Source organism: Camelus dromedarius, chromosome 11, assembly GCF_036321535.1.
Source record: "Camelus dromedarius isolate mCamDro1 chromosome 11, mCamDro1.pat, whole genome shotgun sequence".
Classification (NCBI taxonomy): Eukaryota; Metazoa; Chordata; class Mammalia; order Artiodactyla; family Camelidae; genus Camelus; species Camelus dromedarius.
In genome coordinates, this window is record NC_087446.1 from 13,504,669 (window position 1) to 13,518,843 (window position 14,175).

At 42.2% G+C, this 14,175-nt stretch overlaps 1 protein-coding gene across 1 annotated transcript in view; it reads right to left on the reverse strand.

The window, feature by feature from the left end:
- Nucleotides 1-331: 331 nt before the first annotated feature.
- PTPRR (protein tyrosine phosphatase receptor type R) overlaps nt 332-14,175 on the reverse strand; it is a 228,625-nt gene continuing 214,781 nt past the window's right edge. The window contains exon 14 of the mRNA XM_010988223.3: nt 332-1,506. Coding sequence (XP_010986525.3) covers nt 1,413-1,506 — 94 coding nt within the window. The 3' untranslated portion in view covers nt 332-1,412. The remainder of the gene's footprint in view (nt 1,507-14,175) is intronic.

Genomic DNA, 14,175 nt, shown 5'->3' on the forward strand with positions numbered 1-14,175 from the left:
TACATCTCTTCAGGTGATGTGATTCTGCTGAATACACGCAAACCGTGTAATTTATGAGGGTCTATGACAAGCGATCTGAAGACATAAACATGGACTGTTTGCATAATGATATGCTAGGAGTCTGTCAAGGAAAACCACATAATGATGGCACTTCCAGATCATTATCGCTCAAGTGATGACAATATTACATTTTGAAATGGTCATCTCCACTGGGGAGAGGCAGACTAAAATTAAACCCATCACACTGTTGACTTCAGGCTTTCCCCCACAGATAACACAGATAACGGTCTCTCTCCAAACAGGAAAAAAAAAATGCATGCCTTACTCAATGTTTAGTATTAAGAGAAGTTTATTGGCAGTAGGAAACAAAGTCAACATAGCTGCATTAAAAATGTGTATCTGAGCAGAACATCTAGTGTTTGCTGAGTGTAGTTTTTTTTTTTAACTTTATTTGTCTCTTGAGGATTAAATCCTTTAGGAATTTAAGGATATCCATGGCAGCATCCTTTTGAAGAACCTCTGGAAATGGGAGAGGTTACACTCTTCCCAAAGGCATCTGCCTTTTACTGGGAGAGAGATTCCAGGTAGACAGCATATTCAAAAAGTCTTTCTTAGTAAAAGAGAGACGAGTATTTAAAATTCTTAATACATCATTTGCTACAAATTTGTTTTTCCCTTTGAAAGTAAAGTGATTCACAACGTAGAAATTCAGTGGATAGAGTCCTGGAGCAGAAATCACCTCTATAGTAGAGTAAATACATTTATACCCAATGACAACCATTGTGCTCTGTAATTGATTGATAGGAGGTACTGATAAATACACATTTGCTAGGTAATATTTTCAAGACACATTTCCATATAAAATAGTTACTGCTTTTGATTTTTTTTTTCCAAAAACAAGGACTTATTTTTAAAAAAATCCATTATCAATCACTTGCAACTTTAGCGGCAAGATTCTGGTAACTGAGAAAGGAATTAGCACTTAAAACAGGAACAGTTTAACAGCTGACAGTCCATTCACAAGACAGATTTTGCAAACATTAAAGCATCTAAACACATAATAATAATTTCTTCAGCAGCTCTTCCCGTCATCATCTGATGACATATATCACTATTTCATATATATATTCTGTGAAGCAGATAGTCAATACAGACAAAACAAAATCCTCCTTCGCTGTGTCATACCTCCATCAGCACAGGACCTTCAGAACAACTTAGGGGATGCTTACAAATGCATTCCTATACACAAGAGGCTGGCAATCTTTAATGCGTTGCCACCTTCCACAATCCATGCCCCAAATGACGTCCCGGCGTCTCTTTCCTTCCATTGCAGGAAGCTCCCTCCAGAAGCCTCAGGTGGTTAATCAATTAATCACCCCTAGAGATCGACGGTCTGGTAAGTCTTCAGAGAATCACTGGACCGTTTCTGCTGAAAGTCTGCTTTCGTACAGGCACAGGGCATGATGCACAAATTCATACTGCTCACTGGTTTGGACCATTCCACCCCTGCAAGGGAGAGATGATGCAATAGCTTACTGTTAACGTCCTGCATTCCTAAGTAGCACAGAGACCTCACCCAAGCACAGGTGTTTTGCCAAAGGCACAACAGCTGACCTGGTGATTCTTTTGTTACCCCTCCTACCTACGTCCAAACGACCCAACAGGTGAACTCAATCGGCTAACGTAATGAAAGGATTAACACAAGGCCGGGTATACGCTAGGCATTTGATTAATTTTACCAACGTACCATGACTGGGGAGGCAGTACAGCCTCATGGTTAAGTCTTGGACTTTGGAACTAGCCAGGCTGCCCAAGTTCAGATCCCTGGGATGCCAGTTCTTAGCTGGGTGACCTTGGGCAAGTTCCTTAAAATCCCTTGTGCCTCAGTTTTCTCATCTGTTAAAGTGGGAGAATAACAGCACCTATTTTGTAGGACTGTTGTAAGGGTTACATAAATTCACATGTCTGGAGTGTCAGTATCACTTCTCTGATGCCTTATCATTCGTCTTATATCATCCTGATTTACGCACTTGCGTTAACGTTGAAGCGGATCTACCAAACAAAACTCAACTGCGAAACGTTGCTCTTTCTGCAAGTAAAAAGAACTACCTTGGAGTGATCTATTTGAGTATGTTATGTGGAAACAACATTAGCCTTTGGGTGCGGCGTGCTGGGGATCTAAACACAATAGCAGGTGGGCCCTTAAATTACTTGGGAAAAAGGGAACTGGTTCTTGCCTTTTCTCCTTTGTAATTATAATTATCGTCACTAGTTATTCAGGGTACCTCTTATTGTGGATTAGTAGAAGGTGGCCAACTTCATGAGAAATAATAATAATAATAATAATAATAATAATAATAATAATAATACTCGTTATACTTTTATATATAAAATAGCTATCTCACGTTTTGTTCTTTTACTTTGCAAAGCTAGGATAAATGTTACCGCTCACTGAATAACCGCATCGCTGTTAGTAACTATTTGAAGTCTTGGAAAGTTTCCATAACTCTGCAATCTTACAACCAATGTTGAACTTATGTTTTAACTAATTCTTCCTAGTGGCTGTTGCTACCATTCACAACAATTATTTTTAGGCCATTTGAGCACTTCAGCTTAAAACACTGAGATATAGGGCCTCACTGCAATGTGATTGCTAATTCATGGTAATAACTAAAACTGGGCTTGAATCTATGTTTACTTGTTCATCTCCGTAGATACAAGCTTGCAAGATATTAAAGCAGTAAGAGTTCACCCTTCTAAACAGCGATGTTAAGTTTGTAGCACTTCATCCTTCTAAATTACACTCGGCAGATCGACATGATGCCAAAATGATGCACCTGGCAAGAAATAAAGAGGTAAATACACGGTTTTGGGTGACTGCAACTTATTGACAGAAACATTTCATTGGTCCTTTTCCCTAGAACTGCACATAAGTTGTTTCTGGATCGTAAGTCAACTAGAGGAACGGCCAGCTAAGGACGTGTTAACGTTTCCTCTTCTTAGCTGGATGATGACATCTGGGCACACCTGAAAACAACAGGTGTCCGGAAGATGCTGGCTTTGACTGTGAAGCTTGGGAAACACAGCCACGTTAATGCTAAGGCAGTTCCAGGGAGCTGAGAGGTTCCTCCCTGCCTCTGGCATCCACACAGCTCACCAGTCCCGCTCCTTGAGCTGACCATCTGCGGAGCCTTATACGTGTTCCATCTCGTGGGCTCTGGACCACTGACCTCTCTTGGAGGCAAAATTTTCCTCTTCTTGTATATTCCGGTAAGCACAAACATTTCTATGTCCAACTGGTGGACGAATGAAGGCTCGGTCTAGGGTTTAATTATCATTTTACCCCACATGGGTCAGCAGTGTATTTTAATGCTTGGAGAATACGAACTATGACAGTCTGTTAACTACGTCAATAATTGTTTCTGCTGGCGAAGGTGGGGAAGATGGGGAAATGAAGGCGTTAGTTGTAGGCTAGCAAAGTTCTTGTGGATCTCAAGGCTTAAGGACGGTATATGAAAAGTTATGTTACTTCCCACTTGTTCTGAAAAATGAAAAGGAAGGAACTGGCGTCAGAGGGATCCTCAGAGATCATTCCAGCTGCCAACAAAATGTTGCCTTTCCAGGAGGGAGCAGTCTACGTGGCAGATGGTCAGCTAGTTTCGTCTGGAATGTTCATGGGTGAGGTACCTTCAGTGGGAGACTTTGCCAAAGCTGGCAGGAAGACTTTTGAAGACATTGAATGCATCTGACCCTCTCTATCTTTCACCCCATTGGTCAAACTGAAATAACCCCAAAAAGTCTTAAGGTTCCTCCTGTAGGCACACGATAGCTCTCTAAAAGCTGGAAAACAATCATCAAAGCACCATAATCTTTTCTTCTCTAGACTAAACATCCTGTGGCCACTCAATATTTCTATACAGCCTGGTTTCCCTGTCACTCAGCAATCTAGTCTCCCGCCTTCCACAGGCTGTTTTATCAAACACGACCTTCTTAGAGTGTTGTGTCTACAACCGATGAGATCTGGTCAGTGGGAATATTTCTCCCTTGAGCTGCATGAAATAGGCCAACGAGTTTGCATCTGAAGGTGCACTGGGGGGAAAGATCCCACAGTACCTTACCTCGTGCCTGGTGCTCAGCAAGTATTTTAGGCTATGGAGTGAAGGTTTGTGCTAATGAAGAAGTCCGTGGGATATTTTTGGAATGTGAAAATTACAGTTCCCTCCCATCCTGTGCTTTTGGTATTGAGTTTTTCAAACTAAATACAGAGTTTTCTGTTTATTCCTACTTCAACCTGTTGATTTCATCATTATTTCTGACATCATTATTTCTATCATTCAGCATATTAGCCTTCTATTTCTCACTCCCCAATGTGCGTCCTCCAGATATCCAATAAGCATGCCTTGTGTCTTTTTATCTGTCATTTATAAAGGAACAGAAAAAAGACAGGGCTAAAGCGGGTCTTTACTGTAAGTGGTTTGATATCTTGTGATGTACCGTCCAACCCATTCCAAAACTATTTCTAACTAGGTGGTAGGCCCTTTAAGAGCAGGCGTGATATCATAGTCTTCTCATATTTGCAAAAGTGAAAAGCACTTAATAGTCCCAAGTAAGTAACTGTCAAGTAGGTTACCCAGGCTATGCTGGTCTCACGTTATATGAAAACAAAGAAACTTCAGGCTAAAAGAAAGCAAAGAGAATCCCAGAATGCATTAACTGGAGGCTGGCTCAAATTCAGGAACTCATTACTATCACCTTTTAAAATATTTAATAAATGTCCAATTGCATATATTGGTATGTAGAATTCTCTGCTAATCTTTCTAAGAACTTAAATTCTAGGATTACCCTGCAGATTTTACTCTGTTACAGGACACACAGTCTTTCTACAGGCTGGTTGTAGTAAAAAATACTCAAGAAGCTAATACAGTGCCTATGTACAAAATACATTTATAGAATAAATGAACAATGTTAGATTAATAATGGAACCCTCAAGAGAGCCCTGTGCTACTTCAGCCTTCGGGAGAGCTCTGACTTGGACTGCTGGTACCTTTCAGGACAGACAGGGCTCCACGGACCTGCGGAGGTCTGGATCTATATCACTGACGTCATGTTCCTAATGAAAGCTGGTCTTCGAAGGTCAGAAGTATGGACGCTCTTTTTATTACTTTAAACGGCATCCTTCAACTCCCTTGTAAAGAGCAGGCACTAAACAATCCTTGACCTCCAACAGATCATAGCTGAAACTCAACCAAGGTTAAGACTTTAAGGATTTCCAGGGTGATCACGTTGACGCTTCAGTGGAGTAAGGCTGTCATCAGTTAGGCAGCATGTGGACATCACCACTGCTACCTAGTGTATTGTTTTAAAGCATGATCCTGCCTTGGAGAATCCTCTTTGGATACAAATCTTTTCCCAAGGGATGTAACGCATTAAGCCACAATACCTCCAGCCAAGTAGGAATTAGATGATCAAAAAAGAAGAAGGTCATGTAAAAACAGGGCAAAGGAACTCAGTTAGCTATGAGAGTCACTGTCAGTTTGAACAGACTTGGAACGCCAGGGTGTCAGGTTCATTACCAGTTAGGGACCGACATGTGTTAAGAGGTAAAAAGACACCAACACCACCCTGTCTCCACCACTTATCAGTTGCTTTACCCTTACTACAAAATTTTTGTAGTGCTCAGTTTTCTCATCTGCAAAATGATGTGGTAATAAAATAAGAGTGTCTACCCCATAACACTGCTGGGAGAAATAATTAGGGCGATCCATTTAAAATGTTTAGCCCATAGCCAAGCACATGCAGATACAACATTGTTAGCTATGTTTATTGTTACGGTTACTCTTTGGTGCTATCTGGTCAAAGAGGACTGGTTGGAAGGTTCTGGAATGAGTCCCCTGAGGGTCTTGGAGAACTAACAGCACACGGGGCAGAGAACTACTCTGTCTTACTGCCCAGGTACAGCAAGCCTGGGTGGAAAGACCCAAATACGTTTCTAAATATTGGCCAGTCTGAAAGTCACCTACAGCGGAGGCAGATGACGTAGTAGGAAGTGGGCTTGAAGTCAAGTTTGAATCCTTGCTTTTGAACCTAATAGCTGCAGCACTCTGAACAAAGGACTGAGTCCTTCCCAGCTGGGTTTTCCTCCCTTATAAAGTGGCATGAATGACAAACCTCACAAGACTGTGAGGACTAGATGGCTCAGGGCGTATCAGCGTCTAGCCAAAGACTATTCACAGGATTCCCAGGAGCCCGGGGTCCTACAGTGATGCCTGAGAAGCAGATAGTATTTACCAAATAAGGTTTCAAGTTTTGCCAGGTCTAAATGAGATAATCCACGAAATGCTTATTAGCACAGTGAGCACTGCCACTCAGTGAGTACTAACTAAATGCTGTGAAATCTGTTTCTTCCTCTTTTGGTAAATGATTAGTTAACACGATGCCTTCGGGTGATCATGCATCTGGTTTGCTTGGGACAGTCCTGGTTTACTCCTGTTGCCCTGGTGTTATTATTAATAAGGCCCCCTTTCACTCTTAGAAGTGCCTTCGTTTGGATGCTAAATTATTTATGCATCTTAATTATGCCCCATTTCATGCTTGGGAAGAAAGTCACTTCTCACACCGCAAAAATGGTGTTGGCTGCAAGACTCTGATTTCTTTGTGGCCACGGAGTATGAACAGTGCGTTTGGCCAGGCCAGAATGGATTCAGATATCCTGCCCTTAGCCACGCCAAACACAAAAAGCACTGTCATCTCCCTCTCCATGCAGAGAGGCACGTAGCTGTGTCAGCGGAGGGTAAACGCAGGTTAGGAGGGAAAAAAAACAGTTTTTTCCCCTTTGCTACTGGGAGAGTGTGTTGAAAAAAAAACAAACAAACCCTCCAGATGCCCAGGAGAGAGATTTGGTTTTTAACATGTTAAAATTGTGACCTTTTGTGACTATTAACTCACACATACAAAGAGCAACAAGCCTTTCCTGCCGCACCGCCCAGCGCGTATCCGGTCTAATCAGTAGACAGAAGAAATTCTGCAGCGGTGACTCACTTCTGGGCTAACAATGGAACCTACGCTCCTTGGCTTTTTATTATTTTTGAATCTGGAATTCTTTTGGTAAAGTTTGGTACAGTAAATTTAGAACAAAAGACGTGGACGTTAATGTTCCTCTTGGGCAAAGCTCCGATAACTTGGGCGTGAGTCAAACACGGCTAACATCTGCTGCCGAACTCGGGGTGTCTAGGACAGACGTTGTCCTCACCTCTTTATACGCATGTCATTTCAAGGAGGGAGAACGCAGACGTAAACATCTGGACTGATTCTGACCAGGTATTCTGAATATAGACATTTTCTCTACAAGGTATTTGTAGAACATCAAAGCCAACACAAGTCAAATGATAATTCAATGGTAATTCATTGTCCTAGCAGCTCTCGAGTTCCATTTTCTTCCCCCCTGAAAGTAGCCAATTTTCTTCTGAAGACACAAGTTAACACTCAATTGACTGCAAGCTGAGAAGGGAAAGGTTGTCCTGGCAACCACTCGGAAGATTCAGTCGGCATCATCTGTTTTACAAGAGGATGTCTTGTTGGGGTCTCGGGAACTGTGATGTCATGTAAATCTATATCAGTTTCTAGGCTTTATCTTCAAGTGTTCTTACAATAAGTAAACCAAAATGCTCAATTCCTGATCTTCAAAGGAGATCTCTGAAATTCACTTATTAAGGGGATCCCTGTGATTAGCTGGGAACACAGAAGGGTATGGATAAATGTAAGCATGGGGTTGATAAAAATTATAGCAACAGGTGGAAATTTTAGCTTTGGAATTATTTTAAGCAAGTTTTGGAAACAAAGAATATTCTGGGGACGCATGCTACCCTGGGAAACTGATGGCACATATATTAGTCCTCTTAGGTTTCTATAGTTAAAAAACCATCAAACTAAAGTGATTAATCAAAACATTTAAACAATGATATGACACACACTGGAAGCATTTTCCTATCCTGTCTGGGAAGCCACAAACAAGGTCTTTGGACGTTACTCCAATTTAAGGCCTCCAAGGTAAGGATGTGTGAAGCCAACTGAAGATTTCACCACTGACTCTCAAAAGGGAAGATTGGACAGTTTGTTTCCTGTTTCTGGGGAAGGAAAAAAAAGGGGGGGGGGCGGGAGGGAAAGAAGAGGGGAAAAAAAAGGCTTTGGGATCACAAATTATTTTATGTGTTTCACTTTCCAAATGGTTTTCAAGTTCTTCCAGGGTCCAGAGGTGCCAAGTAGGATCAGAAGAAATACAAGGAGGAAAAAGCTGCCTGAGGTCAACCTACAACGGAACACATTCCTTTTCTCCCTGCCTAGGTGGCTTCTCATGGTCACATACTGCTCCTCAGTCATTCTCCAAATGCACGTGAGGCAGTCTCAGTACCCTGGGCCATTTCATTGCTACGGATTATTTTTATTATTTTTAAAGAGACAGGAGCATCTCTCACACTCCTTGTGTAAATGACCTTCATCCCTCTCTCACGCCATGGACACGTGGTGTACTCAAGCCTAAATGAATCTCTTGTAGCCGGCTCTAACTGTAGTGAAGGCTGGTTGGTTCAACTATAATAGCAACTGGAATTCTTAATTAGGTGGTACTATATTCACAACAATTTAGTGATTTTTAAGATTGGAAGATTTAAACAAGATAGGGAGGGGCTTTCTAAATAATAAAGCAGGACTAGTTTATAAGCCTTATGGGATTCAAAATACAACCATCAGATTGAGGTCTATGAAATATTTTACTCTTAAGAAGGGGTCCTCAGACCAGAACAGGTTGGGGACCATTGATACTCATCATTTCTCTTTCTACATATGTAGATAGAGAAGCCTGGAGTGACAAGTGGCCACACAAGAAATTAGGGGCAGAGCCAGGATGAGCACCAAACTCCTTGACAACTGCTCCAGCAATCTGGCATCTCATTCTCTAGTGGTTGCCTGCTGACCAGTCCCACCAGCCAGTGCCCCGTCCAGTTGCTGCTACTGACTCCGTCTTTTAATGCAAAATGAATACCATGGCAGTGAAGGAATGACCTACGACCGTACTTCTAAATAAAACACCTGTGGGTGTCTCATACTGAATCTGAACTCCTCCTTGGAAACAAAAGAAATCCTACTTTAGTTCAAAATATGCTCAGAAGTATTATTAATAGGAGAATTACAGACTCATGAATCTGCAGTGAGAACTGTAGCATCTATTAATAGAAGTTGCCCTAAAGCCAATAAAAATAATGTCTTGCCAGGGAATGAGGAATCCACAACAAATGGCTTTGTCGTGGTTGTTACGCTGGAAATATCCACTCAGCGTAACACAGTCATCTCTAAACCAGACCAACTGAATTTAGTGCTAAAATGCAGACCTGTGATCTGAGTACCAACTGCCTGTTTTTTGTTATGTTGAATAAAAATGATCAGGCGTTGTAATTTTTTTCTCTTTCCTTTCTCTCTTTCTCTTTCTTTCTAAGAAAGATGCAGTGTGCACCTTTGGATCCCTAGTGGGTAGAGGCCACTGTTAAAGAGGATATGAAAGGATAGGAAAAATCTTGTGGAGCCTGGACTCTGCAGAGTACAAATAATCAGCTCTCTGATACATCGGCTCTGTCTTCTGTCGCCCTCACTGTTTTCAGTTGGATGCTTCCAATCCAGTCAGTCCCACCCTTTCCTTTCCCCCTTTTAATGGTCTCCACCCAGGCTCAAACGCCTATGTCTTCTCTTCACCACCAAACTTCTTGAAAGGACCAGTTCATATGTATTGATTTACAACTTCTTTCCCTCCCATTTAGACAGTTTTTATGAAACGTTTTATGTGGTTAAATAAATGTGAAAGAGTGCTTAAAGGGAGTGAAATGGACCTCCACGCTGGGGGAGCCTTCAGATCTTTCTTGCTTTAATACCTAGTGGAGGTGGACCACTCAAGTGAAGATGGGTTCTAAGAAAATATAGCATATAGCTTTTTCTCCAACTTAATTGAGAAGCATTGATTGATTGATTGATTGAATGCCTGGGTCCAGTCTAAGAGAGTCTGACACCCAACAGGCTCTCATAGTTTAATTAATCATTAAATTGTGGCCTGAGAAACATAACCTGGAAAAGTCTGTAAAGGAATCCCGCCAGACCCAGGGGCCTGGTGCACGTTTAGTAGTAGGTGTTTAGTAAATGTTTGTTGAATGAATGAACGAACATATGCATGATTCAGGAACATTATTCTGAGCAGAGATCTCAGTACCTGTTTCACAGGACACAGGAGTCAGGCCCATCTACAAATGCCCATCCTAAAACACCTCCCCACAGGGTCAGCTCAGTCACAACAGCCCCCTCCCCCTGTGCTGAGAAGGACCCTGTACTTGGGTTAATGTTCTACTGTCACTGTCTTGAAAGAGTTATTTTTTTTTTTTAATTGAAGTATAGTCAGTTACAATGTGTCAATTTCTGGTGTACAGCACAATGTCCCAGTCATGCATATACGTACATATATCCGTTTTCATATTTTTTTTATTAAAGGTTATCCAAGCTATTGTTCCTTGTGCTATACAGAAGAAAATTCTTTTTTAAAATCTATTTTTATATATAGTAGCTAACTTTTGTAAATCTCAAACTCCCAAATTTATCCCTTCCCACCCCCTTTCCCCAGTAACCGTAAGATTGTTTACTATGTCTGTGAGTCTGTTTCTGTTTTGTAGATGAGTTCATAGTGTCTATTCATTTTTTTTTAAAGATTCCACATTGGAGTGAAATCATATGGTATTATTCTCTTTGCAAGAGTTAATTTTTTAAAAAGGGGGTCTACATTCTCCTTTTGCACTGGGCCCTGCAAGTTAGGTAGCTGATCTGCTGAGGCTCTTCCGTTCCCTCTCCATGCCCTTCAGTGCCCAGCGCTGTCCCCCGGACTCCTCCAGGGCAGGGCCTCAGGCGTGCCCCTCTCCTGGAGCCCTCTCTTCAAGTCCTCTTCATCAAAACCTCAGCTCTGAATGTCTTCCTAATGTGCAGAGTTACGCTCTCTGTAGCTAGCATACTTGAGCTAGAAAAGGATCGATCACCTTGTTGAGATTACAGTGTTAATAGCCAAGATGTCATCCTCACCTCCCAAGTCTAGGTCAGGGAACTTCAAAAAGGAATGATTCTTTTAACCAAAGATTGACTCTCTAAAGTAGTATTTCAGATATCCTCCGTAGACAGACATTGTGGGATGAGGCAACTTTCCTCCGTCCCTCGAATTACATTCTTAAAGCGACCACTGACAATATCACTCACTCTATTTACAAGATAGCCCTCATTCATACTAAACATTGCTTTAAAAATTATGGTGTCATTGCATTTTTTAACTGGCAAAGAATTATCAGAGAGATATGTTTTTGTCTAGCAATTTTGAATAAAGATATAAAAAAGCCTGTTTACTTTTATCAATGACATTCGTACCTTCGAGTTTAAAAACAGAAGTCTTGGATTCCGAAGAGGTCTACTTTGCCAGTTTCTTAGCTGGCTGATGTTGGGCGATTGACTTGAATTCTTTGTTTCCTTATTACTATTATTTTTTTTAAATGAGGACAAGGAATACCTCTCTTCTTACTCTTGGGTCCATTTTGGGAGTTAAAGGAGACATGTGCTTTGAAGACCACGGTGGGGCGGCCCTGATTAAATAAATCTCTGGTGTCCAACAGCGCATCTTGTAACATCTAAAGACAGATCCAAAATTGAAGGCAAGGATTGGCACAGAGACGAGGGCTGGGGACACTGGGATTTTCTGAGGCCAGTTTTCCCTTTACTGGCATGAGTTAGGGTCATGGTCAGCGGCAGCAGTCACCTACGCACTGGAATTTTAAAAACAAAATATGACAGGAGAAAGACGAAAAACTGAAGCAAGAAGCAAAAAGTATGGATGAAAAGAAGCTGGGTGGGGTAAAGGAACAGAGGAAGGTTTTCCATTTTGCTTTTCGTAATAACTAGGGAAACGCACAGCAGAAGGAAGAGGCGAGAAAAAGAAAATCTATATTAATCCTGCAAAGGAAGGAAGGCAAAGGAAGGACTTTTCAAGGAAAGTTTCAAGGAGATGATTTGCTTCCAAAACACAGAAGCAGCTGCTCAGGAGAAATCTAGGTAGAAGGCATCCTGAATAATAAAGCAGTCAGAGTGATATCGAGACACATTTTGGCAGTAATGCAAATTCAAAGTATAGGGGGTGGGGAACCTCTAGGCAGAGAAGTTGGAGATGTTTTGAAGATCCGATCAGGACTAAAAAGACAAGCCTGGTGGGAAGACCTTGGTGGTGCTGGGAGGCCAAGGCTGAAATTTCTGACCATTTGCTTTAGGAAGGAAGAAGCCGATAGGGGAGGCATTTTGATAACGGTTTTAAAAACATACTTGTGATTCTCTTTAAAGCTAGAGGACGGTTTGGGAGACTTGACAGAGGACTGTGACTGGGAAGTGGAAACCAAGGTGGAGGTCAGGCTACAAAAGCAGGCGGGGGAGGTGGGAGTGAGAGGGTGGACAGGGAAGATCAAAGAGGAACACCAGCCCCAACAACCAGCAAACCAAGCCCTTCTTTTTCCAGGGTGTTGTTCCAAGCTGGGTCAGAGCTGGTGTTGGACACCAGCTTGGAGTCTGTTAGATCTATGTGTCTGGCACTCGTGGCGTTCCGGCACTGGCTAATATGAAAGCAGGGCACATGGTTAAGAATTGGAGTCCCTGGGGGGGTTTGTGGGGCCCCTACGGGACCCCTGTTCACAGAAGCACCAGGCAGAAGAAATCAAGGTCACTGCAGGGGCAGCTCCCAGCCAGTGGGTGCTGTCCCTGACCCTCTGACGTAGGACCCCTCACCTCGCTGAAGGGTGGCCCCAGAGTCTGATTGAAGTGAGTGGACTCTATCCAGTTGGGGTGGACAGTACTGGATGGACGACAAGGGGGTTCAGGAGACTCACACGGCAATTGAAGAAGAGGAGGAGAGATCACTGAAGCTGATCTTCTGATGCACGAAAAGAAAACGTTGTTGGAAGCAGTTACTTGTGGGGCATGGAAAGACAGAAGCCAGGGGTGTGGTAAAGAGAGAAAGGAACCTAGACTTAAGTGTTCAACTTAGGACACCACAGGTGTAGCACGATAAGATAGGTGTAATCTTATCGCACCGTTCCCGCAACCCCTTGGGATCCGTAACATTAGGTCCATTTTACAGATGCGCGTTCAGGTTCTCGCTAGATTTACTGATAACACCTGTGGCTAAACTCGGTGCCAGGCCCTTTACAGATGATTTCTCACTCCTTGTAACAACAATAGGAAGTAGATTCTATTATTGCTTCCATTTTCCAGATGAGAAAACCAAGGCATGGAGAATTCTTGTAACTCGCTGGAGGCCACACCACCAGGAAGTGGTGGGGCCGGGATACAGACCCACACAATCTGTTTCCAGAGCCCATAATCTTAACCACCATGGTCAACAGCCTCTAATAAGCCAGTCAAAGTTAAGACAAAAACAGGGGGGGAGATAGACTTACCAAGACTTAGAAATTATTATTTAAAAGGAAACAAGGAATGATAGGGAAGGGGAGGGAAAACATCACCCAGAAAGGGGATCTGAAGGTTTAGTTTTTAAAGACAGGAGAAATTTGATTGATAATTTTAATAATAAGGAAGATGATAGCAACAGGGAACATTTACTGAAGGCTTGCTGTGGGCCAGACGCCGTTCTAAGCGCTTTATATATTCTTTCTCATTGAATTTTTAGAACAAACCTTTTGTTTGTTTCTGAAATTCCAGGACCCAGCACATAGCAGGTGCTCAGTCAGTATTTATTGAACCAATCTTAAGAGGTGCCATATACTTTTTTTTTTAAGATTTTTTTTTTTTCAGTTCTTGTTTGGGGGGAAGGGTAATTAGGTTTATTTGTTTATTAGAGGAGGTACCAGGGATTGAACCCAGAACCTCGTGCATGCTACACTTGTGCTCTACCACTGAGCTCTGCCCTCCCCACTATATACTTTTACTTTTAGGAAACTCTGGGTCATAGGGCTAAATTCCAGGAGGCTCAGCTCCTGGGATTCTCTTGTTTTATTACCTCGTAGCATTTATCTCTGTCTGAAAGCATCCTGTTTATTTCTTTGCCATTGGTTAACTCCTCTCTTTCTCTGTTGGCATGTAAGCCCTAGGAGAGCAGAGCCTCAT